The following is a 26,590-nucleotide window of genomic DNA, read 5'->3' as shown; positions in this document are numbered from 1 at the left end:
ATCATCAACAACCCCCAGGTGACCTTTGTGGCCAATCCAGTGGGAGGGATCAAAGCCACCTTTTGTCCCCTTAAATTTTTTTACACCTACAGTATATTGATCTCAGTGCTCCCCACTACTAGTTAGACCTGAAGAAGCCTTTTGGATGATACGTAAAACGTCTTCAAGAAAACTTCACATCCAATTGCCTACACTGAACTTTTTCAAGCTTGACCATAACCTGGACGAATGAGAATCTTCACATATATTTATCTTTTACTCTAATCACCCTTTCAACAGCATGATGCTACCAACAACATTGCTTCCATTGCATTTTTCTTTTTGAATAATAAATTGAACAGTCCTGGAAAAGAAGTTTAAAACATTGGATGTATTTAATAAAGTTTTAATTATATCCATTTAATTTTCATTTGGTAACAATAATGTATCTAAATTGACTTTTTATCAAACTAACCCTGCTGTAAACTTCCCATTATCCCTGCACTGGCTGCTGCATTCCTTGGTCCTCATGGTGGCATTTATTCAGTAAGTGCTTTTTCTTTATATAACACTTTACCCAAGAGTTAACTTAAATTCTCTAACAAACCTCAAAGGACCTTCACAGATCAGATGGATTGATACTGACACTAAATATCACACAGGTAGACTATTAAAATACTATAACAAACTAATTTTATGTTTATTGAGGAGAATATACACATTATTCATGTTTTCACACAAACGTGAGATTGTCATTAATGAAATACAAATACACTCTTATACCATATTTAAGCAAAGTTTAAATATAGAAAAAATATTGCAAAACAAAATAGTTTAGTAACAAGATGTAACATGACAACAAAGTGACAAAAATATTCACTCTTACACATCTGCATCTGTGATGGCAAATTATGCAATCATCAAAATCTTACAAGTATTCAACCTATGAAGGTTTAAATAACCAAACAATGAGACTTTTTTTTTCTCCAATGCTCACTCTTCCTCTTTAACCAAGATTTCAGGCATTTTATCCTGCATTACAACAGAAGGAAAAGCAGGTCATGTTCAATGCTTTTCTTGACAGAAAACTTCTAATGCAGAAAAATACAAAAACTCAACACACTTAATATTGGCACAAGTTGTAAACTTAATCTAATATTGTAATAACTAACAATAAACTGAGTTAATAGTTTATGATTACAGCCATATGCTGAACACATTGTGCTTGTTGGTGCGTTAAGAAACCACCTCTGAAAAAAATTAAGTAAAATGGCAAAACGGTGAAAATGAAGTTGAAAACAACCTTGTAAGGATTTAGACAATTACACATGAGCTGCAGATGAAAGCTCTCACTAAGCCACCGGGTTATTTATCAAGGTTTTATTAGAAGCAGAATGTAATAAGAGAGATAATTAAACAGCAGCTTCTTCAAATTGTAAATTACCTTCTTCATTCCAAATACAGCTCAGTTATTTAGTATTTCTACAAAAAAAAAAAAAAAAAAAAAAAAAAGGTTAAACAGTTGGGGTTTAGTTTCCGGATTTCACTGAAGAGTTTCACAAAAATGCTCACCTTTATAGGAAGGGGTGCATTGTTGAAACTTTTTTTTCTTAAAGAGGCTTATTTTGTGCCCTTGTGCATTACAGCTGGATGAAGAAATGTGTGATAGGAGGATATTGCTTTCAACACCATGCATCACTCATAAGGACAGAGTGGAAGGCTGCAAGTTTTCCTCCCCACACAAAACTACATTTAGGCCAATCACATTTCTTTTTCAGCAACCTGTAAAGGGGACAGAATTTCTTCTTATATCAGTACATGCAAGAAGGAAATCTACAGAGTGCATGAAAAAATAGAGGTCCATAAGCTGTGGACCTTTGCAGCTCCACCAGAGCGACTGTGGTACTCTTGGCTGCTAGTCTAATCAGTGCTTTGCTTGGTCTGTCAATTTAGGCAGATAGTCCAGATGTCTGAAGGGCACTGAAGTTCCTTTACCTCGGCATGAGGAAATCGGTAAAGGATAATGTGAATTTGGTATAAATACATATTTCAATCACGACCCTTTCATATTAAATCTTTTTCAAAAGCTAATTTAATCACAAGAGCCAGACTAGCTTCAATTTATTTGATGTTATAAGAATATCATTAGAGCTGTTGTTCATTGACATGATGGAGAAAAGCACAGGAGCCCTAGACACTCTTATAAAAGGTGCAAATTGCAGACAAAGTGATCTCATGTGATTAATATGCAAAGAGCCTCAAAGGTTCCAGTGACAAGTAGTGCAAATGTTAGATCATGTGGTATATTTCAGATCTCTGTACATGGGAATCTCTGAGGAGCAGGACAGGCACAGGGCACAGTACAAAAGCTGCTTCTGGGTTGGAGGCATGCACAGCAACTGCAGGGATCCAGACAGATCACTATCAAGCAACTTCTAGTCTATTTTTCCCATTTTGGCAATCAGCTCATCACAGATCTTTGTAAGCTCCTCGATTTCTTGATTCTGCAGAAAAGCAATGAAGGAAGGTAATTAAACACCATACAGTAATCAAACAGCGGAAATGGAGCTGAATGATGTACTTCCTGGTGTACAGCCTGGGGTGATAAGAACTGTACCTTCTGTTGCAGTGCTTGTTCCAGAGACTCATTCCTCATTTGCTCTTTCCTCAGGCTGGCAGACAGTGCCATCGTCTCTGAGCTTGCCTTGGTGCGCACCTGAGCAATCTCCTCATTAGCCCTGCAGAAACAAAGGGAAATGTAAAGACATTTTATCTAAATACAAAAGTTCACCCCACAACACTTGGTGTATACTCATCATACTTGTCTAGCTTCTCCTCTGCGTGCAGCTTTAGTGTCTGATATCTCTGCTCTTCCTGCTTGACTCGGGCCAGGTAGTCCTGAGCACATTTCTTCAGGACTTCTTCATTCTGTGGGTAGAGATTGAACATAGTGTTTCTTACTAATTAATGTGTTTGCAGAAAAGGCAGGTGAAAAAAATTTGAGTAACAATTCTCTATTTTTTTCTTAAAAAAATGAGATATATTCTCCATTAAATGTTGCAGTGTTTCAACAACTTTATTTATCTACTCCTGAAAACTACCCATTATGACCAGCACTGATAACAGAGGGCAGAAGCTGCTATCAGTTATCTCAGTTATCTTAGTTATGAGGTTATCAGGTCGTGTTTAAGGAGGATAGGAAAGGATGGTTAGTCTGAGAACGAATTAAGCCAGATTAGTATTGTTATGGACTTAAAGGGCATCAAGATCTTTAAGCTTGAATAGTTAAATACTTGATTTTCGATAAGGGTATTGTAGAGGGCAGTTTATTATTTTTGAGACTGATAATGGCTTACAAATCCCTTTTCAGTAGAAGTTGGACTAATTTGTTTGTTGATTATAAAATTACTTATATATTTAAGAAAATGCCCTTTATCTTTTTCTTTGCTATATTTCTAAACTAAATTTCTATTGCCATCCACTGCTCCCAATTTGCTCTCCACCCGTATCTTAACAGTATTTACCTTTTTAAAGCCCTCAAGGGTGCTTTTCATGTTTTCATAGCGGCGAAAGATGTCCGACAGCGAGCGCTCCACAGAGTTCAGGTCTGCCAGGGCGGCGTCTTTCTCCACTGTCACTGCATGCAATGCCTTCTGAAAGTTTACGTTGTTGCGCTGTTCGTCCTCTGGAGAAATGAATAAATGGAAGGGTAATACCAAACACAGAACATTTTTCAGATTGCAATACCGATCAGTGCAACAAAACACAAAGAGTACAGGTTTACACAATGACTCACCAATCATCTGCGCAATCGTCTTCTCATATTCTGCAACTATTTTCCTGTGATGACACAGCACAACAGGAAACTTATTAATATCAATCATTCCTCAAAGTTTAAATGACATTAATTTTGTTTAAAAAATACATAATGTCCTTTTGGACGTAAATATCTTATGGGACTAATCTTTACTGGCTTTAACAGGACCAGCCTGATGGGGAAAGTTTGACTCCCATGACATCAGCAGTTCGCTTTCTTACCTCATTTCATCCACTTCTTGTTTGCACTGCTCATACTTTTTCTTCCAATCTTGAGTTTCAGCCTCCTTAGCGATGATCTGAAATGAGACAGAGGGTGGGTCTAACCTGGTGTTTTATCAGAGTAAGCTAGTGAAGCTAAGGCAAACAAGAGTGTGCACCTCCTCTCTGATAAGAGTGAGAACGGCCTGTTTTTCTGCCTCAGTGATGCAGATGGAATCCAGCACCTGACTTCCTGTTTTCTGCACCTCACTTCCTTCTGTTAAGCTCTTCAGTTTACTCGTTTCTTCATACTGTTGGGAAAAGAAGGAAATCGGGCATCACCACTCTTTCTCTTTTTTATACCACTAATCAAAGGGATGCATTAAAAAAATCTGTTGATGATTGGATTTTTTATTTTTTATTTTTTTGCTTTACTTGCATGCATTTGACATCACCTGGCGAGAAACTAATATGGGTCAGACAAAAATAACTCTTCATTGTTGATGTTACTACTACAGGAAGGCGACTTTGTAAACCACGTTCAGACTAACCAAGGAGTGGAAAAAAAAAAAAAACTAAGTCAGAGGAAGCACAAAAGCTATAAAAGTTTCTGGAGAGGAAGTGCATTTTCTATAGAAGCATGGCAACAATTTATTTAAAGACTTTAACAATTTGAGCAAAGCTGCTTTACTTTATCTTACTCCAGTGTCTGTCTTTAATGCGGCATATTGAATCAACAAATGTTGGCAGTGTTTTCAAAAACTACCATTTATGATAAAGATCCATGAACACTAGAGTGAACTCACAACGACTGATATCTAGCTAATTGCTTAAGATGGTTAAAACAGATGCTGGTTTTATTCCTAAATAATAGTGAAATCTTTGTTCACTGCAGAGCTGTGTAACAAGGAGAACTTTCTATGACACGGACTGATAATCCATCTGGTCTTAATAAAAATGATTACCGATTCATTATGAAAGATTAATAATTTCAATTTCTAATACATTTCAGTAAACAATAGCTTTTTACTTTTAAACATTGGACACAGCTGTCATCTTTTTTGGAAAAGGCAAAAAAAAAAAAAAATCACATTTTCCAGGTATTCCTTATAAAATACCCCTGAGATGAATATTTTGTCACGTATAAATATATATATATATAAATACAAAAACTCCAGCTAATTTCCTTCGTATTAGTGCCTTTGTCAAAAAGGATTTAATTTCATTCATAGATTTTGATGAGTCATTTACTAAACATTTTATTGTTATAACAATGAAACTTTGAATTCAAACAAAACATTGGAACACTAACATGGCTACCAACATATTCTTGACACTGAAGCTGTCAAGATTTAAAATAAAATTCTAAAATGAAACAAAAGTCATGAAAAAATTACAGTCTAAATAGCATTTCAACTATTTAGCATTATTTTGTAAAGTTTTAAAATCCTTCTGCAATTTCACATTCAACATATAGAACTCTAATCAGTCCCAGTTCTCTTTTCTCCTCCACCCGTCTCTTTCTCTCTCTCTCGTTTTGTCCTTGCTGGATTATTAGTCATTCCCTAATCTAATGCATGATAATCTTAATCCATTTGTCACCTGAGAAAACTAACACGGTGGCAGACACTAAGTACCTTGTGCTATCCTGCAGCTCAATAGTCTCATCATGTCAAATCATAATACATATCATAATATAACTACCTTGGCTGTGACCTACTCTATTTGAATGAAATGAAAATATTTTATTTTAATGTGGTTTACTTTTAAATACGGTAACTATCTTATTGGGTAAAGCGATTTACAGACATCCTGTAATATTAAGAAGAAAATAGGTCAAAGTGGTCTCACAGCAGAGCAGCAGTCTGACTCCTCTGGTTGGGAGGTCGATTTGCATTCCTGGACTGAAACAACAAAGAGAAAAAAAAATAATGATTTTCCATGACCAGTTTTAGGTAAATATGCTGCAGAGCTGTTTATATAAATCACCAGCAGGTGGCAGCGAATTAAATATTATCTTTGTTCCATCATTTGAAGGTGACTTTAGATTTGAACCCTTTTGGAAAATATAATACATTGCAAATAATATTTCTGTTTAGTGTTTCACTTTGAAATACCCATAAATCAACGGCATAAATATCGGTATGCAGAGACTGCAGTTGCAGTCGAAAAATTCCTCTTAAAACCCAGCTGATTTTAAGGTGACTGACCGGACCTTATTTACTATACCCCAAGACATGGTAGATTTCAACATGATAGTAAGCCGTTAAACATGAAACCAACCGCAAAGCCGACAGTGGTACTTTTAATTATTAATTAATTATTTTAATTATGTTAATAACTGTGTATAGTTCATTAGACGGTTGGTTAAAGAAAAATTCCCTTCTTTTATTTTTTTTCAACCGGAATAAAGATCTAAAAGAACGATGTATTTGGGTATTTTATTTTTAGACTACGACTTGGAATTATGGGTAATCCAGAGTGTTGTACTTCATTTGGGACCCACCCAGATAAGGTTGCTTATGGGCCTATTGTTGTGTCGTTACGCCATTGCCATAAATAGAAATAAATCTGAATGCAATTTTAAGATTAAGATGGGGAAGTGGTCGCCTAGTGGTTAGAGCGTAGAGCTTAAAATCCTGAGGTTCTGAGTTCCAGCCTAATCTGAGTTCGAACCTTGTGTTCTGAGAAGGTTGCAAGTACCCAGTTCGATCCCCAAAGCCTGCACTCTGGGTCTCTGAGCAACACCCTAACCCCACACTGCTATCTGGGCACAACACAGTGGCAGCTCACTGCTCCCCAAGGGGATGGGTTAAATGCAGAGTTAATTTCTCCATTGTGAGATCAGTAAAGTTCTATTTCTATTTTTTTTTCCTTGTTCCTACAAATTTGGGCTTCCCAGAACCATAAAATTTCTAAAGCAAATGTGCAGAAAATCAAGAGTGGTATTTTATTGCAAACATGTTGATCTACTAAAAAGTATTTCTGTTTACTACATGCACTCAGTACTGGGTTTGGGCTGCTTTTGCTTAATTACTAAAACAATTCAGAATGACACAGAGTTGATTAGCCTGTGGTTCTGCTAAGGTGTTTCGGGTGCCCAGTTTTTTTTTTTTTTTAAATCATGGTATTTAGGTACAGTAGTCTGAATTGTTGGCTCTTCTGTCTTCATCTCCTTGTCTTTTAAATATGCAAGAGATTTTCTGTGGAGTTTATTTCAGGCTAGTTAAATGGCTAATGCACAGTGATAAAATGGTAATGAAGGCTCATAATGGTCCTTTTTTTTTTTTTTTTTTGGAAGCAGGCCAGACAGTGGACCAACAAAGGCAGATGACAGGAGAACCCAAAATCTTTACATTGAACCTAACGCAGATGGTATTCTGTGCTTTTACACTTTTCAGGAATTACATAAAGAGAGGGATTGTTGTTTTTTTGTAGGACACCTTTTCCTTCCACTTAACTTTCCATTGATATGATATGATTGAGCATCCATTGTATTGGCTTACCTTCCTTCTTGAGCATGTCAAAGAATGAAAAATTTTCAAGTTTGCATTCTTCCCCATGAATGCATGGGGTTCTTATTGTCTCAAAATCACAAAACAAATTAGTTGAAATAAACACTTAAAAAATATCACTGTTTTAGTTTTTCCTTTTATACTGAACAACAACTGAAATATACTAACTTCTACATAATACTCTAATTCAGCTGCACCTTTCAGCTTTTACCATGAACTGCATTTTTTTTTAGGTAAATTTTTATAAGAATACCAAAAGATCTTTACAGTTTTCAATCCAAATGAATCAAAGTGTTATAATTCTGCACATTTGCCATGTAATGTTTATAATTAAAAACGATTTTTTTTTTTTTGTTTGTCATAGAAAAGAAAGTGGCCTTAATGTAACAGCCTGACCATTACTTTTCTTTACCCACAGCTTAGGAAACAGATCCTAATCCAAAACAATGGCTGAATAGTCTATGTGCTTTAGTGTCCTTTTTTGTTGAGTTATTATTACAGCAATATAGCCGACTTTGAGGCCATGGTTAGTATTTATTAACATAAATAGATCCTGGTTTTACTTACCGTTTTGCTCCTTTTCTGATTTTCCCCCAACAGTCCCTGCCAGTTTCTCCTCATCTGTAGCGTGGCCCCCATGGTGATCATCCTTTAACAGAAACCATAACTTTGCTGACTTTATCTGTACATACTTCCTTCGTTCTGCAATAATTTGGCTATTATTAGAGCTTACCGGTCCATTTAAATCCTTCTGTTGATTTTGATTTAGTTTGCAAGAGTTCCTGAGGACAAAAAAAAAAAGCAAACATCAGTTTTAGCACCAACACAATAGCAGCCGAATTTACATGTGAACAGTTGAATAATGAGAAGACAGGACGGAAAGCACAGAAAGCCTTACTACCACGGTAGCTTTTCTTTGTGCAGGCTGAGCTGGAATGTTCTTCCCAATTATGCATGAGAAAAAGCCAAAATAATGAAACCGCTTGCTGAATTTACACGGATCATTAGACAGGATTGTACACTTAGTATTTCCCCATAGCAAATTTAGTCCTGCCTCCTTTATGCTCCACCTTTGTTTTGAGACTTCTGAGTTTATGTCAACTACAGCGGTGGAGTTGCAAAACACGTTTACACAGTACTTACAACAGAACACAAAGGAAATGGACTTGCTCATCAGTCCTGATGCATCAGAGAGAGAAAGGGAAACAGAATGACAGTAAGAAGGGAAAAGGAAGGACAACACTCATGACGGGACAAACAAGATGAAGGCAAAGGTAATGGTGTCTAGGAACTGGAATCAGGCTCCTGAAGGTGTCTGTGGAAAGCATGTATTGAAACGTTTTAATGCTGAAAATATAAAAAGAACATTTCCTGACTTAAGGAAATGGTTGGATTTTCAAACCTGTACTGTCATTGCAACACATAGTTTACATCATGTAGATATAAAAGTCTAAGATGATTTAGAACCAAAGATGCACCGTAAGCTAATACTCCATTTATTTATTTTTTATTTTTTTTTTTTAGAACAGGTCCAATTAACTATCAGCCGTTGGAAGCACAGATATGCTATAAGCATCTACTGTGTACTTCTTAAGGAGGCATGTCGACTGTTCATTCAGGCTGCCACAGCAGGGGGACACCACTCCACAGGTGACAGAAAGAATGCCCGTCTGTTGTAAACTGGAATGGAGAAAAAAGTAATGCCATCTTTCCAAAATCGGACTAATAATGTAAGAGCCCAAAGGGAATAAGCAGAGATTGGCCTTAGTGATGCTAACAGCATAAATACCACTAATCCTACTAAACTCACTATATTTGATTAAAAAAAAGTAATAGAATCAGTTATGACACAAAAGTTGACACAAAAATTATAATAAACAAATGATTAAAAAATAACTCAACAGATATCCAAAAGTTATTATTAGTATGTAGTTTTCAATAATATTGTAGAACAAATAATATTTTTCGTTATGATGATAGGATCTTTGCAATAAGGTATTATCTGTATTTTAAGTGCAAAAATGTAGATGATCAGTCATTCTCTTTAGAGTTTGTCTTATTTATGGATACATTTACCTGTGAACTAAAAGGTTTCTCTGTAGCTTTCAAGTAATGCAGAAAGAGAAAGCTTCATAATGTTTTTTAAAAAAAAATTTGTTTTTTTGTCACTACAACGACCTTGTAATAAAAAGAAAGTTTGATCATCAATTATCCGGAAAGAAGAGAAAAAGAACTTCATAATTTTTAGTTTTTCAAAGACAAGAAGGAATTGTAAAATGAGTAACTGAACGCTCAGAAATCTGCCTTCATTCTCTGATTCACCTCTACTAGAAATCATATGTCCATGTTTTTTTATGGAGGTGAACAAGTATAGAGGAAGATTAAAGTGTTGTAGGTATAAAATACTCCACAAGAGGGCGAAGTTTAACTGTTTAAAGAGGATATTGAGGTTAAGCAATGCAATAGTAAAGGTGGATAAAATATACCAGGTTTGTGTGGAAGAAAAAAAAATCCAAAGAATACCTCCCTAAAAATAAAATTATTAAAATCAAGGTTTGAGTCACGGCTGAATGAGAGAAACAGCTGACATGCCTTAAATAGACAAGTTACAACACCACAGTGCATAAACACTAAGATACCTTGGTCATTCCACATTCACTGTGCTCAGTAGCATGCATTCAATGCAGGTCTTTACAGCCACAGACAGAAACTGAAACTATGTGTTGTACATGTATAACTGCAGTCTTTGGGGCCCAGGTCTTCTCTTTGTGTTTTACTTACTTGATGATTGAGTTACTGCTCTCACAGGCTAGTTTAGTGTTCGATAACACAGCGTCTGATGTCACGTTGCCATTCAGCAAATCAGAATCCAGACAATCATCACGACTGAGCGTTACGGCGTTCAGGTCTGTAGTCGGTGGTGCTTCGTCGTCCACCTCTGAGGGATCAGGTTTGTTCAGGGAGGAAAATACGGGAAGTGATGGTGGTCGGAGAGATGCAGCCTGGGGAAGGTGTTTGGAAGGAGGGAGGCCTTGTCCAGGAGAAGCCTTGGAGTCTGGGGTTAAATTGAGGTTTTGATCCAAACCAAAGCTGTTGGGTGTGGAGCTGGTCAAGTTGTTCAGAGAGTCAACCTGCTGGGTTGGAGCACAGGGGGCTTCCTGGCTGCAATCTTCAGTAGGAGCTATGAGCAGGGGGAAGAAAAAAACAAACAAACAGATTTATTAGTATTAGCCATAATACAGCTAACCTGTTTTGGCTTCATGTTTGGTCAGTAATTTATTGCTCAGTAAAATCTTCAGAGTATAATTTAAATAATGTAAGGTAATATTTCTTTTTAAAAAAAAAGGACCTGGTGACAAAGACTCCAAGACTCCTTTGGAGAGATGCTGGTCCAACTTCTTACCATAAGTAAGTGGTTGCAACATTATAGGTTAAAAACTGGGCCACTAAATGAAGAATCACAAAGGTTCTTTAAAAGGACATTAAAAGTGAAGCTTCTATTGTTGTTATAAGTTAGGAAAAAAAAGTCAGGCCTCAGTAGTGAAAAAGGAGACAATACTGTAAAAACTGCAAAGAAAACAGCTTAAGGTCAGAAGTTATCTGATTTTTGTCCCTTCTCACTACAAAGCTGACAAAGCAGTGTTGCCCTGCAAAACTTGTTTGTCTCTCGTGTTTCAATGATATATGAAAATATACATAAGATTTAGATAAAGATAATGTTCCATCATCAAAACTGTATACAGCTGACACAGTAATGTACTGAAGTGTACGACCAGTTAAACCAGGTTGCAACATATGTTTGGAGATGTCAAAAAACAAAATACTTGAAATGTATTTATTGTAAAACATACATGCTTGAATGTGATCTAAAGGTTTATATAATGTTTTAGGTTGCTTCCTTGTTTTATTGTTTCTGCTTGTGGCTCAGGTGCACGCAAAGAGGTCATTGTCTCATCACTCATTAATCGAAGGTCAAACAACATTGTTATCACCTTAGACTAGTCTTTTCAGTTCCCACCAGATTGATGATTTACTATCAAGGCGATATGTGTGTGTACAAGATGTCTGCTGTCTGTAGTTGGCTGGTTGGCTTAGAAAGTAAAATATTAACCAAAATAAAAAGGGCAAAATTTACTTGATACAGGATAGTTTTATTGTCCAATAAATATGTAAAACTATTTACAGGTCTATAAAAAAAACAAGCATACCTTTTTTTTTTTTTTTCAATAAGAATATGTCCTCATATAAGGTTATCATTTAACGTTTACGCTTTCAAAAGTTTACTTAAAATTCCCCTTAGCCTTGTTGGAGGACCCTATTCTAGAAATAAAATCCACTTCCTGTGTCCTCACACACCAATTTCAGGATCCAAGTAGACCAGGCTGTGTTGCTGAAACACAGGAACCCTTTCTGCTGAAAATAATCACCTTCTCACAATGGAAAGCTCAAACAATAATAGACCAACAACAGCGGCCCACGCCCTCTCTTCTTAACACACATAAAAGTGAATTCTGTGTGTTTTTATAGCCCCTTGGTCAATATCATGTCCTCCTACACTATTGTTTTGGAATTTAATGTGATACACAAACTAGTGGGTGATTTTAGAGAAAGAAAGAAAATAAGTTTTTTTTTTCCATTACTTCACTCTTTTCTGTGTTAATCCAACTATTTATGTGAAGACATTAGTATGGTGGTGATCAAGTCCAGTCACCATTTTAGCAGCTACCATCCTGAATCCCCTCTCCAAAACACCTGAATCTAATTTGTTGTTTTTTGCTTTTTTGTGTTGTTTTGCAGTTCATGTTAGGTTTTTTCTTTTCTTTTCTTCGGGTTTGGTCTGTTGTTTTTTAATTGGCATCTAAGTAAGAGCACTGTCACGTAAGACTTGACTGTCTGTTGTTTCTGTGGCTCAGTTGCACAAGGGTTGGGTTGTTGAGCGACCTCTTTGTGCTTGAAGGTCTATTGGGATGATTCTGTTTCCTTTCTGTGATTTGCTGTTTTTCTTTGATTTTCGCGTTTTTCTTTCTTTCTGGGTTTATTTTCTGCCTTTCTCTGCTCTGTTTCGTGTGCGTGCAATTTTTCCTTGTGTATGGGCTTAAATCTGTATCATCTATTGTTGGTGTTTAGTTTGGTTTATTCGCGTTTTATGGGCATTTTGCTACGTGCTTTGTTCTTTAGTTTTTATCTTCCCGTGCGTCTTTTTTTTGGTTGTTGTTAATGGTTGGTCTTGTTCTTTTTTTTGTTTCACCGTTTTTTTCAGCCTGTTGGCCTGTGGGTTCTGTTTTTTTTCCCCGGTTTCTTTTGCCTTCTTTTTCTCTTATTCTTCTGTTTTTACTGTCTTTTTTTCTCGCTCCCAGGCACACATGCTTCTGTTTTTCTTTGTTATCGGATGTTTCATTCTTGGCAACATGTCTGATTTTTGTTTGTTTGTCCATTTGTCTTGTTCGGTTACATTTGCCGGTCTTTCTGTTTCTGGACTTAGTGGGTTTTCTCTTGTGGTGTGTTTGTCTCCGTTTATTTGGTTTGTTTGTTTTTTGTTTGGACTAGACAGTTTTCTTTTATTATTCGTTTTGATGTTTGTGCTTGAAACTTGGTTTTACTTTTGGTCTGATGTTCTGTCTTGCTTTTCTTTGCTGTCTGTCGTTGTTTCCTTTTTTTCCATGTACTGCCGGCTGATTATGTTTGTGTTGCTGCTGGTTGGTGTGTTGGTGCGCGTTTTCTTTGATTGTGTGTTTTTCTTGTCCTTTACATCTGTTTTTTGTCTGCTTTGGGTGTTTTTGTTGTTAGACCGTTGTCATTTCACTGTCTTTTTGTAGCTCCTATTGACGACATATGTTTTGTTTTGGTGCTTTACAAGGTCAGTTCATTGAGTACTTTCTAACACCAAATACGCCCTTTGGAGACGAGGAACAGATGTAGAGTTGAAGAACCACACCCAGTCATGGAGAGCTCGCCCCATTACATGACCCAGCAGCAACACAAACATCATCAGCCTTTATTACTTTGAAAAAGAGGAAAGGACGGCAGAGGGGGAAGTAAAGTAAGACAGAGCGTCAGAGGCAATGTGGCCTCTGTTTTCCTGTTCCATCATTCAAAGGGATTTTATATGTAGGCTGTCTGGTCCAAACAACAAAGAGACAATCCTTGTAAACTGATCCAACCCGACCACAAGAGTCTGTTCACTAAGTCCATTATTCTCAGTATCTGCTAATGTTTTTGGAGAATCCAACTTTGCAAACATGTGATATTCATATCTGTTGTTGAGAATGACTGATCCGTTACCAAAGCAACGGGTGCTGCTGTGTGCCTGTGTGGGTGAAAACTGGCCAGTTAAAGCAGAAGAGTAAGAGAAGGAGAAGGCAGTGGAAGCCTGTTTGCAAAAGCAGAACTCAGCTGCCAGCATTTTTATATAAAGGGTTAACCAACAGAGAGCTCATTTCCAGCTTTTAACAACATCCATAAACACTACTCTGGGGCTGTTAAACTCTGGTTAACAAAGCATGTGGCACAATGCTCTTAAAATGGTAGTAAGCTGCACTAGGCATGAACACTTTATGTTCTTTATTTAAGCCCATATTCAGTTACAGGTTGCATGCACATGAAATAGAGCTGAGAAATGTAGGAAATAAACTGATTAGGAAGTAATTGTTTGATAATGAAATGACAACAGCAGGTTGCGGTCAGTTAATATTTTCCTCCCAGTGTCCCTTTAAGCACAGGTGGTTCTGTCATCTGTGTCTGGTTTGTGCATCTGAGGCAGTGATACAACATCCGGTCAAGTCTTTGGTGAGATTGCTCTTACTTATATTGCAATTTAAATTCATGGTGTGTCACCCTAGGAAAAGAAAATCCAAAACCTTACATTAAGTGTGAAAGAACACCACAAAGCACAGTACATTAATGGTTTAAAAAAATAAAAATCTGAAAGGTGTGGCATTCGATTGGATTAATCCATGATTTTCCTTTGTCCTTTTAGAAAACTTGACCTTCAATATCATATAATTAGTAAACAGAGCTCACCATATCTAATTTAATCATCTTCCAGTAGAAGGACACTTAACATACATTTAAAACACAAAGGTAAAAGTTTAGTATTACAGAAAATACTCATCAACATATCTTGGTGTCTACAGTTGCTATTTAGCCAATCAGGCTCAGCTTGAGCCGTTATATGAGGAAGAAGCAAAAGTATCAACATGTAATATACGGTAAAAAAATATTTTACATTTGGATGTAAGGCACATCCCAAATACTTTTTTGCTCTATTTGAAATCTTCTACAGTTGATTGACTCCAGGGGGCTGGATCTTTCAAACGCCTGTTTTCTTCTATATATTGTTCAGTCCTCTGTTTTCCAGGAAACCACCTCTATAATCAATACCTCTTCCAAATGTTTAAGCCTGCCCCTTAGTGATACTTGTGCAGGAATAAATCTGGACGGATTAACCCAAATCGGTCTGAATCAGGTCGGTCAGCAAAGCACAAACAAAAAGGATGCAAACTGAAGCGGAAGGTAGGGTGACAGCTGTCTCGTCGACAGACAGATGCAGGTCTGTAAACCACTTTATCTGCTGTCCTTAGGTCATGTTAAAGTTTTAAACAATGGGCCCCATGCTGATACTTAACTCACTGTAAATTCAATGCACACATGCAAGAGAAAAGGGAAAAAAGATAAATATTTGTGTCATGGAAACCAACATTTTAAGCTCCTGCGGTGACGCACATCACCTTAAACATGAAATCAAATACACAGAAAGAACCTGCCAGGATTCAATGAAGATCAGTTAAACTTTACTGTAACATATCTGATAATATTCAATTCTACATAGTAGCACATAGTAGTCAACTTTACATCTCCTCCGAAGATCCTCACCTGCATTACTGGAGTTGTCCAGCTGGCCCAGTAGCTTCACAACAACTGGGGACTCCGATTCTGGAGTCTCAAAGGTCCCTTCAGAGTCCGAACTGGAGGTGAAAAGAATTGAACAGTTATCTAGTACAGTTTTTTATTACAATAAAAATTACATCAAAAACAGAAATGGGTCAAAAGAGATTAAAAAATAAAATAAAAAAATTATATATATATATATATATATATATATATAACTGGTCATTACCTGAAAGTCACATATTCTAAAGGGAAAATAAATAAAATCAGCAAATCTATATTCAATATTTCTTAAAGGTGAGGAGAAAAAAAAAATTCAGATTGTCTGGTTGCTTAGCTAAAAAAAAATTACCGGTAATTTAAATTTAACACATACACAAATTAGACTACGCCGCAAAGGAATTAAGTTAAGTCTTGAGAATGTGGCCTGCATTTGTGTCCCCCTGCATGAGTATATATATAAATAAACTAAATAAACCACAGCTTTTGTTTTTATTCTAACACATTGTGCTTTTATCTAAACCAACATCATTGTTGCTCTAGCTTTATGTCTGTTGTCTGGATGGAAAGTGAGCCCCAGCCTCAGAATAAGTCCTTCAATTTGTCTTTATTTGTAGTAAAAGGTTTTCTTCCAGTACTTACAAGGATTAAACTTAAATTTCACATCAGTACAGACCAGTTACTTTTTTTCTGCTAAAGAAATTCTTCCCTGTAGCTTGATGCTGCCATCACGTTTTGGTCAAAGGGGTTGTGTTCAGAGTTAGATTGTCGGCTACCCATAGCTTTTTGCATATGGGTCAAATAGAAAAGACCCCAAAGCTACCCGTCTATTATTTACGTCCTATAATTTTAGGATGGTCATTTCTAGATAGGCTTCTATGTTTCCATTTACACATGACTGAACAGTTTATCAGTTAAAAGATATTGCCAATCGTAATTGTTTCTCTGGATTTATTTAGGGGTATCGGCGCCTAAATGATAGAATAGAGATGCATGCCACACTTAGAACATTTGAAAAAACTGTTCAGAATTATGCAATATTGTTTGCCAGTCAATGCATAATACACCAGTAAAACACAAACTTTTGTAGTAATAATGTAAACAAAATATTTTCAAAAACTTAATGGAGACCAAAATACTTTTGCAGGGCACTGTATCTGTTTACCAGTAATTGTGATAAAGGTTCATCAGCTTTCCAATATCTCTTTTCTTGAAGAGACATAAGCAGTGTCTTGTTTAGGTCAAAGCAGCTCATAACAAACAAGGTCCTTTCATTTTAAAGGAAGTCAGAGGGAGGGAGAAGAGAGGAAGCAGGGCCCAGCTAGGCCACCTGCATCCTTTGCTCCTCAGTAACTGTGTCCCACAAACAAGCACTCACTCACAGTTTTTGGCCTGAGTCTGAGCTGCCTGGACACCCAGATCTGATTTATTCCCAAACAACGGAGGGACAAAAAGAAAGGGGGAGTCTTCTACATAGAGTGTGTGTGTGTGTGTGTGTGTGTGTGTGTGTGTGTGTGTGTGTGTGTGTGTGTGTGTGTGTGTGTGTGTGTGTGTGTGTGTGTGTATTCCAAGCCACTTGAAAGCACATCAAAACGTCCACACACTAATGAAAAACAGCACAAAGAAGAGTTCAGAGTGCCAGCACCCAGGCTTACACCAACTCTTAAAAAAAAAAAAAAAAAACAGTTTGCACAGAGACACACATTTCAATACAAATGACACCCTTCCCTCCCACACAGACTCAGATTCCTGTCCCACTGACAGCCTCAGAGGCTGCGGATCAGGACGGTTACTTAGAAACTGGAAAAACAAAAAGGGAATCAAACCATCTAAAGCTTTGGAAAGTGTTGCTTTTTAATCCTCCTGCTTTAGCTACCATTACTAAGCTGCCACAAGCACAACAGGCAGTAACGTCCCTGCATTTGAAATAACAGGATGGTGCATTAAAAGCATTTATTCATACAACAAAGCTATTTGGACTTAAAAAGAATTGATGACAGCATGAAACAGGTCCCTTTGACTCAGAATCAGATAATACACCACGGGAAGGGAGAGTTTGTGTGAGCATAGATCCATCACCTGTCAGTATGACTCAGGGGAATCTGTTCCCATCAATACAGCCTACAGCCACAAACTATATCTATGTGTTCCAGCACACATACAAACACACACAAAATCTCTTACTTGTCCTCTTTGTCATCCCTTCCTGTATGTTGTCCATCGTCTCCTGCACCTCCAGTCACTGCTGACCACGTCCACTTGGCCCACTGGACAGGAGACAACCAGGACATCTGTGCAGCACTTCCAACTCCACGTCAAAGGGAAGAATTGCAAACTTGTCTTTCCACTGGATGAGTCCACTCTGAGATCCTCTAAAAGTTTAAAACAAGCCTTAAACTGCAAATTAGAGGAAGCTCTTGGTCTACCAACGTGTTTTCTGTGTGACAGTCTGACTTCCTCTTCTTGCTCAGCAGCCCAGCCTTCCCATCCTGCTCCTCTGCACTGTTGACGCTTGTGCGAGAGAAATGTGTCTGTGCAGCAGCTGCTTCTGTGCGCGGCTCTGCTTTCCACAGCCCTGACTCACACTCTGCAGATTACAGTCACAGCATCAGTAGTCACTCCCCCACCCTCTCAGCTCACCACCTCCTTCCTCCCAGCAGCCTCTCCGTCTGGATGAGTGATCAGCTGGTTAACATGCATCGACTCACTCTGCTCATACAGCTTTAATAACTGAATCTCTCTGGTACAAAAGACAGGAAGCAGGAGAGGAAATTGAGAAATGTAGGTCTTGTTTAAAATTATAGTAATAGTCACTTTTTTCCAAGACCAATATGCACTTTTGTCTGTTGGGGAGCAGCTGGGAAGAAATGAGGATAAGAGGATAATTTAAGTTTTGATTACTATATCTGTCCTGTATATGGTCATTACAGGAAAGGGGTTGGCAATCAATTTATGCCAAAAGGCCAGATAAGCTGTTGTTGTCAAGGGCTGGGTCAACGGCTGTACATAAGGTTTTCAACTATATACACTGCACCAAAAAACAAAAAAGGAAACACATTAACAACACAATATATCTTTAATCAAATTAAATTTCTTTGGGAACAAACTGTCCACTTAAGAAGCAACACTTAAGCAGAAGCAAATGGCATGGACAACAGGTGGAAATGATTGGCAATTAGCAAGACACACTCAAAGAATGAATTCTGCAGGTGGGGACCAAAGAGGCTCTTAGCACCTATGCTTTTTGGCTGATGTTGTAGTCCCTTTTGAATATTGGTGGTGCTTTCAGACTTGTGGAAGCATGATACAAACTCCACAATCCACAGAAGTGGCTCAGGTAGTGCAGCACATCCGGAATGGCTCATCAATGCTGTGTCTGTCAGTGTTGTGCCCAGAGGCACAACCAGAAGAAAGGCCAGTAGCTACATTAGAAGATGTGGAGGAGGCAGTAGGAGGTCAACAGCTCAGCAGCGGGACCATTGCTTCCGCCTTTGTGCAAGGAGGAACAGGTGGAACACTGCCAGTGTCCTGCAAAATTGCCTGCAGGCTACAAATGTGCATGTGCCTCCACAAATGGTTAGAAACTGACTCCATGAGAATGGCATGAGGGCCCGACAACCACAGATGAGGGTTCTGTTTAGACCAACATTGTGCAGGATGCTTGGCAATCACCAGAGAATATCAGGATTGGGAAATTCACTACTGGTGCCCTGTGCTCTCACAGATGAAAACAGGTTCACACTGAGCCCATATGACAGAACTGAGAGAGTCTGGAGAGACCAAAGAGTGATCTGCTGCTTGCAACCTCCTTCAGCATAGCCAGTTTAATAGTGGGTTAGTAATAGTGTGGGGTGGCATTTCTTTGGAGGGCCATGTAGCGAGGTAGCGTGACTGCCATTCAATACAGAGATGAGATCCTCAGACCCCTTGTGAGACCATACGCTAATTCGGTTGGCCCCAAGTTCCTTCTACTGCAGGACAATGCTAGACTGTGGCAAGATGAAGGCATTAAGGGTATGGACTGGCCCCCTCATTTCTGAAGACCTGAATCCCATTGAGCACATCTGGGACATCATGTCTCAATACATCTACCAACATTATATTGCGCCACAGACTGTCCAGGAGTTGGTGGATGCTTTAGTCTAGGTCTGGGAAGAGATCCGTCAGGAGACCATCCGCCACCTCATCGGGAGCATGCCCAGGTGCTTTAGTGAGGTCATACAAGCACATGGAGACCACACACTATACTGAGCCTCATTTTGAGCTGTTTTTATGACATTACATCAAAGTTGGGTCAGCCTGTAGTTTGTTTTTCCATTTTAATTTTGTGTGCGACTCCAAATCCAGGCCTCCATTTGCATTCACCATTGCAGGACATTGTCTGCTGTTGCTACAGGCTCATTCAGGATAAGAGAATGCTGCAAGTCAATGTCTCAATGCAATCTGCTCGGTTTCTTTAGATAGAAAATCTTCCAGCCGACCTTTCAATATTTTTGGACATCTATAAAATAAGGATATGCTTTTCATTTTTTGCTTTTATGGACAGCTTTTTTTATTTCATAAACATGATTTTAACATAAAATTAAAAAGGCTGGTATATTTGACTGTACTGGCCCACCTTGCTTTTTTGCCTACATTCAGTCAGCATTATCCAAACCTTAAAAAATGTGTTTCATAGCAAAATGTTCTTCCAAACGTTGTGTTAGCTCTTTCAAAACATCAAACTGTCCCTGATCTGATATGGTTATCAAAAGGCAACCTGAGATGTTTATAGCTTGTTTACACAGCAACAGAGATAACCGACAGCTAAGCTGAAAGACATCTTTTCTCAGGATGAATGAGAAAAAGTGAAAGCAAATGTTTCCAGTCGGGACAGAAGCCGTTCCCACTGAACTCACATGAGCTACTAAAACCCTGGGGGGCATTTAAAGTAACTGAGACTCTATTGTTCACTGAAACTATCCAGGCCAGACAACAGACAAATCAATACAACAAACCCAGATAAAGCTGCATGGATGCAGAAGCAAATCCCACTGGAAGAAAAGAGCTTTAATTAAAAGCGCCCATCACAGCACACACAAACATGTCTTCAGGCCTGTTCAGAAGCTTATGTAACACTAAAAAACTCTTCTCTTCAAATAGAGGTGGGCTAGAGGAGATGTATTTTCTAGGGAACAAAAAGAAAGAAAAAACATGGACTCTGAGTACTCAAACAAGAAGTGGATCGAGTCTATGAAAAGATGGATGGATCAGAAAAATTTTATTTTTTTTTTTACATTCCCTGTTGCATAAGCCACTGTCATGAAATACAAGGAAGATGAATGCAACACTACTAGCTACAAACACAAGGGCAGTGAGACGAGAAAGGATGATCTCAGACACCCGCATGTTTTACACTAGTGAACACAAAGAAAGAGGCTCTGTTCAATCTCTTACAGACCAAAAAAACTGTACAGAAAAATACTTGTGGCACACAAAAGAATGCCTGGATGAACACAGACAGAGAGGGGAGAAAATTCTGGAATAAATGGAAAGAACAAACATGTCCAAATGTTTGTTAAACTTAAAATCTGGCCTGTGTGAAAACTTTAGTGTCTAACATTCCTCTCATTATCTTCTCTTTGTCGAGTTTCCTTCTGACAATCAAAACATGTAAGTTGACAAACTGGTGACAGCCTGGAGCTATAAAGACACGCAACTGTTGAAGCCGTAACTCTGTAAGGCACTGGATTGAAGTCAGCATATTAACATGCAACTCTGATTTTAAAATAAAAAATAAATGCACATTGGTTCAATGTAGCAGGAAATAAAAGTGTGGGAACGAGTCTGTTCTTATGTAATAGCTTTAAACCACAGATACAAAGCCAAAGATACAACCCACACATGCATTCATACATTCAGTTATAAATAGACTACAGCTGCTACCTTAGTCCAAATGCAGACAAAATATAGTGGTTCTTTAAATACATTTGACCCCATGAAGCTCATGTGTTTGTGATCTGTTAATCCAGAGGGAAAGCCGATGTCAAATCTTCAATTACATTCTAACTAAGGGGAGCAAGTGTTGGTCATGAGCTAAACATGTCTATAGCTAAGATGATACCTCAAATGTTTTTTGTACATGCCAAACCTCAAGACCATATGTGCCGTTCAAAGGTACAGCTGTAAATGCAGATTGTTATGCCCAATGTTCTGTCTGCACCAATAAAGATTCACTCAACCTAGCATTTATTAAATTAGATGAGTCCAAGCTTAATTAAAACACTAAGATAAGGATATATTTGGCATAAAGCAACTACCTAATTCTAAGAAATTACATTCAGCACAACTGTAAAGCATGAAATAGAAATGTAAAGTTTTAAGGAAAATTTGCTGCAGAGGAACCTGTTGGGCTCATTTCACAGACTCCAACATTAATTTTACCAGAAGATGTTTAATGAAAATGCTTTCTAGAACCTGCAACAAGATGACACAAAAAACCCAGTAAATACACCAAAGACTGAATAAGAATTGAGAAACAGAAGTCCTGAGATGAGACAAAACCATGATCTGGATCTCTTTGAAATGCTTTTGGGCGACTTGAAAAGTGCAAGCTGTAGACACAAAATAGTCCTAAAATAAACTCACAGCTGAAAGGGAGGAGCGAGGCGAACGTTTCTCATACTGATAGATGGTCATAATTAAATTCAAAAATACCCTTTTCAGTTTAAAAATAAATAAACACGATTGTTATAAGTAACATCTCTTAGGGCAGAAGTTTCCAAAGTGGGGTTTGGACACAGAAAATGATGGAGATGATTTTCACAAGCAGTGTGAAACCTGAGGTGTATGGAGGGCCAAAATACATCATGAAATATATATATGCCAATGCAGCTTGAAAAGAATGTACCACAAAATAATTTGATATTTCAGTATTAGATGATGAATTATATTCATAGTGATTAAACTATTACAGTAATATGCCATTAAGTAATTAAAAATACATTTAAAATGATGAATTAAATTTAATTGGAAAAATAAATGTATTTACCAATAAATATAATTGTTTTAAACTATATTTCTATATAAATACAGAGGGAAATAATTGCATGTATCTTTAAGCGCTCACCAATCTCTGGCACTGTTAAATTTGGGAGCGCCCTGTGTCCTAGCTTTTCCTCAGCTTAAAAACTACTTTGTTGGGGACTTTTGAAATGATCAAAACCAAATTAGTTATTCAATTGGTTTAAAACTTTTTTTTTTTATATACAAGACCAGCCATCAATATCTGTACTAAATATTTAGTACTCATAAAGTAGTAAATACTAAAACATTTTCAAGTCTGTTCAGCTTCAGGCTGATATTTAAAACCCTTTGCCTACTTTAAGTTTATTTTCTCTAAAAGCAAAAATAAGTAATGTCTTCCATTTATTAGACTTTTTATTAATAGCTAGGGTGACAGCTTTACATTACAAAACATTTGTCTGAAGTAAAGCTCAAATGTTTAGCTAATTTTTTCTTGTTACTTTAATGTCTTTTTTCAAATTCCTTGTAAACAATAAAAATAAAAAACGTGTAGCCATATAAATAAACTTGCAATGTCTTGGTTACATTTATAAGAATTTGGCGCCACCTATTGGCCAAGAAATGGACACACATTATGCTTATAAGCAACTACAGGGAGAAAAAACGAGGCCTTTAGACTATGCTACCTATTTAGCAACACAGAGTGATGTGAGGAGAGAAACTGTGCAAGATGCATGTGTGAAAAAAACTGACTTTAAACAGATGGACTTCCTGTTATCACCACAGAAACAGTTAGGAGTCAGAGCTGCGCTAACCTATGAAAACAGCCTTTACTGAATGGAGAAACTGGTACAGCAGATGTTCCCATACTAGGGGAATTACAGCACAGATGTCTCATCTTCTGTGGAGAATGCTTAAATGATCTGCATTCAGTCCAGAAAATCAGCAAGGAGACTCAGTGGAACCAGGACATTTTCAGTGCTACAGTACAGCTAAAACACTGACATTGACAAAAAAAACAAGGAGGGAGAATGAGGAGACAGGAGGAGGGCTTAACTCCATCAGAGACGTGGACAGAAACTGGCTGAGTTATTGTTCGTGGTTATGAATGAGGCTAAAGAGCAGACAGTTCCCACGCAACAGAGTATGCACATTAGTGGGACGAAGACCCACCCCCCACTGTTCTACTTCATATTTAATCTACTTTTAACACCGCTTCATTTAGACAACAAGCCAAAAGAACGTATACCTGTTTTGGAGTACAATAACAGGAAGCAATTAAAACTTCACAACAATGAGCTTCAAATTGTCCTTCAGCATATCTGGTGGTTAATTAACAGTTTAATCAAGGGCATCTTAATGTATTTTCTACCAAGAAAGGAGAAAAACCACGCAGTCACAAATTAAAGTCACATATTCCATTTCAAAAACACCAGAGTTATATTTTGCAGATTGCCAGGCTATTTTTGGTCTGTCTGAATTACAATACTAGTAAATGGGCTACAATTTTAATAAATATCTTGAATTAAATACATATGGTGAAAAGCCTCTCAACCTCATAAGGTAAATACTCAAAAAAGACAGGAATTTACAAAGCGTATATTAAATAGCAATGACTTAGAATTTTCTATACAGACCATGAAATATCGAGACATGTCTGGATTAGCGTATCTATTGAAATTTAGAAATCTCAAACCTTTAAGACTGCATTAAAGAACCCTACAACTATGTATTCAGTATTTTTTGTTATGAAAACCTTTTTTTAAGAAGCAACTTTTGCGTCTTTGAAATATCCAAACTAAAATGTCTAAAATTGTATATGCAGTCTGTGAACTGCCTTTAGAAAAAAATCTTATGTAGATCAGCAGCAGGCTCCTTGAATTTGTGATTAAGATCAATTTCATGCTTAAAAATCTATTATTCATTAAGAATGTCTCAGTAAATTCCCTTTTACCCATTCCCTAAACTACAAGCAAAATAAAAAATCTACACCAAAACAGTACTACCCACAAAATGTCTAGATTTTTATAGGCCTTATGGTCAGCATATACGTCATCCATTATAATGATAATTACATTATAATGGCAATAACATCCAGAGACCTCCATATGCTCTTAATTGATTGTACAATATTCTAGAATAGTAGCAGCTTGTCTAAACACTATGAAGGAAGCTTTAAGCAAATCTCAACATGCTTTTCTGTAAACCATTGGTGTCCTCCACAGTGAGTGTGCCTTGAGGCCCTTGTAGATAAGATTATTTGTTACTTTCAATGACCATCTGAGCCTGCTAATTCCAGGTCTTTCTGAACCTCTTGTCTGATTGCCCTTGGCCAGATCATTCTCCTGATTTCCCAGGCAGATGTTTCTCTTTTTTTTACCCGTAATGACAAGCTTCTTTTGTAATACCTAGGAAATAAGATAATAGTCCATCATTAGGACTAACCAGTTGATATTAATATGCACTCATATGGAGCAGGATTGCTTTAAATAAACATATACTTCGGCTGATTCATGTCATTTTGCTTCATTTTCTAGTGGTCTGCATCATTCTGTTCTACACATTTTAATGGACTTAACTATCACCACTTTGTGTGCTTGAATTAGGTAATTATATCTGCCGTAGATAATAGCCTAGTTAAAAATATATTCATGCACAAAGACATGACATTTTCAACTCTAGTTTTCAGCGTTTTATTTTTATCACTGTGAATAGCTCACAATGCAGGTCAGTTTCCTTCCAGCTGAGCGATAGTGTGGATGTTCTGGGTTTCTGGAGAACAGCACAACCACTACTGCTCCAGTTAAACGAAGGATGATGAAGCCGGCTAAAATTAGTCCATAAGCAGCAATTTTTTTTATATTATTTTTTTTTTCTGGCTGTAAAGATTTGCCTACAGGGAAGACCCCAACCCCCACCTGACCTAACATAAGCAGAGATGAATGCAGATGATTCAGACCTTTATTTTAAAAAAGGTTGCTTCAGCTTTTGAGCTTTTCAGTTGTAGCAGTCTCCTAAACATCCTACCAAGGTTTTTCACATCTTAAAACTCTTGTCCTTCCTGATAAGAAACTATTGAGAAAATGAAAAAAAAAAAAAAAAAAAAAACAAGCATCTAAATATAGCCCAGCTCAGACTTTCATGTGAATTGAGGGAAAAAAATTCACTGCATGGGGCTTCTGGGAGCTTTTAATGACAACCATCAATGGAAAGACATTTACTAAGAGGATTAGCAGGAAAAAGACATAAATGTTTATGCTCTCATAGATGCCTCAGGATCTTTCACTTTTATAATCTCTTATAACAACATTACACATAAAATAAACAATGCCTTGTAGATACTCCTGCTAAAATCAGGTCATATGCATAATTAACAGTGGGGTTTGCACAACATAAAAAAAAAATATTTAGCTGCAACATTTTGGCTGAAAAGTGCGAGAATTTTGATTAGAAATCCTGAGTCTCTCTTTACAAAATGTTCCAAGCACTCTCCTGTAGCTTTAGCATCTCCACCGTTGAGAGTAATATCACATCTGAGCATTTAGGGCAGTTATAGTATATCCTAGATCATCAATATGGAAAAATTGCATGACATTACAACTACCATAGCCTATCAAACAATGCATCAATTCAGGTGTGACATTCCACATGCTTATATTACTATGGCAGCAGTGATTCAGCACATTATACAGCTTGTAAGTAATAAAATCCCCCTAATCAAAAACATTTCAGCAACCAAACCTTGCTTCCACTCCTCAGACTTGCCCTCTGATTCCCCTCAGATTTGAATAGCTAAGCCGTATTAAAATCAGTGATCAGCTGACACTGTAAACACAGAGGTATGATGACTAATTTGCCTTCAGTGAAAGTACCCAGATACTTGTCTTCCAATTATATTGCTTTCAGTCACCTTCCCCTCCAACACAAGCTTACAGGGTATTTCAAACAGGTTTAAAAACAGGTCTCATCTTACATGCTGTTCTTCTTCCCAGAAGAGCTGACTGATGCTCTCCTTTGCTGACTGAGGGAGCCCCCCATAGCAACAGCAGAGAGTGTGTTTGTCTCCAAGATGTTAAAAATATCCTCTTCTTTCAAGGTTCACTGTTGCATCAGTTCAACAACCTTTATCAGCATCACATCTCTATGATACGCTGCCAACCATAACTAACCTAGCAGCCTGTCCTCGT

The 26,590-nt window shown here is 37.4% G+C and overlaps 1 protein-coding gene across 2 annotated transcripts; it reads right to left on the bottom strand.

Moving 5' to 3' along the window:
- Positions 1–964: 964 nt before the first annotated feature.
- On the bottom strand, positions 965–26,590 carry tacc1 (transforming, acidic coiled-coil containing protein 1). Of its 2 annotated transcripts, none has more exons than XM_015373117.1 (13): positions 26,377–26,590; positions 15,384–15,475; positions 10,293–10,692; positions 8,245–8,293; positions 8,079–8,160; positions 5,848–5,900; positions 4,176–4,307; positions 4,018–4,094; positions 3,776–3,819; positions 3,504–3,664; positions 2,801–2,907; positions 2,597–2,717; positions 965–2,483 (listed from the first exon to the last, which is right to left on the bottom strand). In XM_015373117.1, exons 1-13 carry the CDS (start codon positions 26,439–26,441, stop codon positions 2,415–2,417), a joined length of 1,452 nt encoding a protein of 483 aa, XP_015228603.1. In that variant the 5' UTR covers positions 26,442–26,590; the 3' UTR covers positions 965–2,414. The 2 variants fall into 2 exon arrangements, with proteins under 2 accessions (XP_015228603.1, XP_015228602.1); XM_015373116.1 differs by lacking the exon at positions 26,377–26,590 and adding an exon at positions 17,583–17,985.

This window comes from Cyprinodon variegatus, unplaced genomic scaffold, assembly GCF_000732505.1.
Source record: "Cyprinodon variegatus isolate N-32 unplaced genomic scaffold, C_variegatus-1.0 Scaffold80, whole genome shotgun sequence".
NCBI classification, from domain to species: domain Eukaryota; kingdom Metazoa; phylum Chordata; class Actinopteri; order Cyprinodontiformes; family Cyprinodontidae; genus Cyprinodon; species Cyprinodon variegatus.
The sequence above is the reverse complement of the archived record's forward strand: the minus strand, read 5'-3'. Positions and strand labels throughout refer to the sequence as shown.

Coding starts and splice junctions, on each gene's coding strand:
- tacc1 (XM_015373116.1), bottom strand. CDS start 17,689: ATGTCCTGGTTGTCTCCTGTCCAGTGGGCCAAGTGGACGTGGTCAGCA. Junction 8,161..8,244: donor AGAAGGATTTAAATGGACCG/GTAAGCTCTAAT, acceptor TTTCTGTTAAAG/GATGATCACCATGGGGGCCA. Junction 5,901..8,078: donor ATCAGAAAAGGAGCAAAACG/GTAAGTAAAACC, acceptor TTGTTGTTTCAG/TCCAGGAATGCAAATCGACC.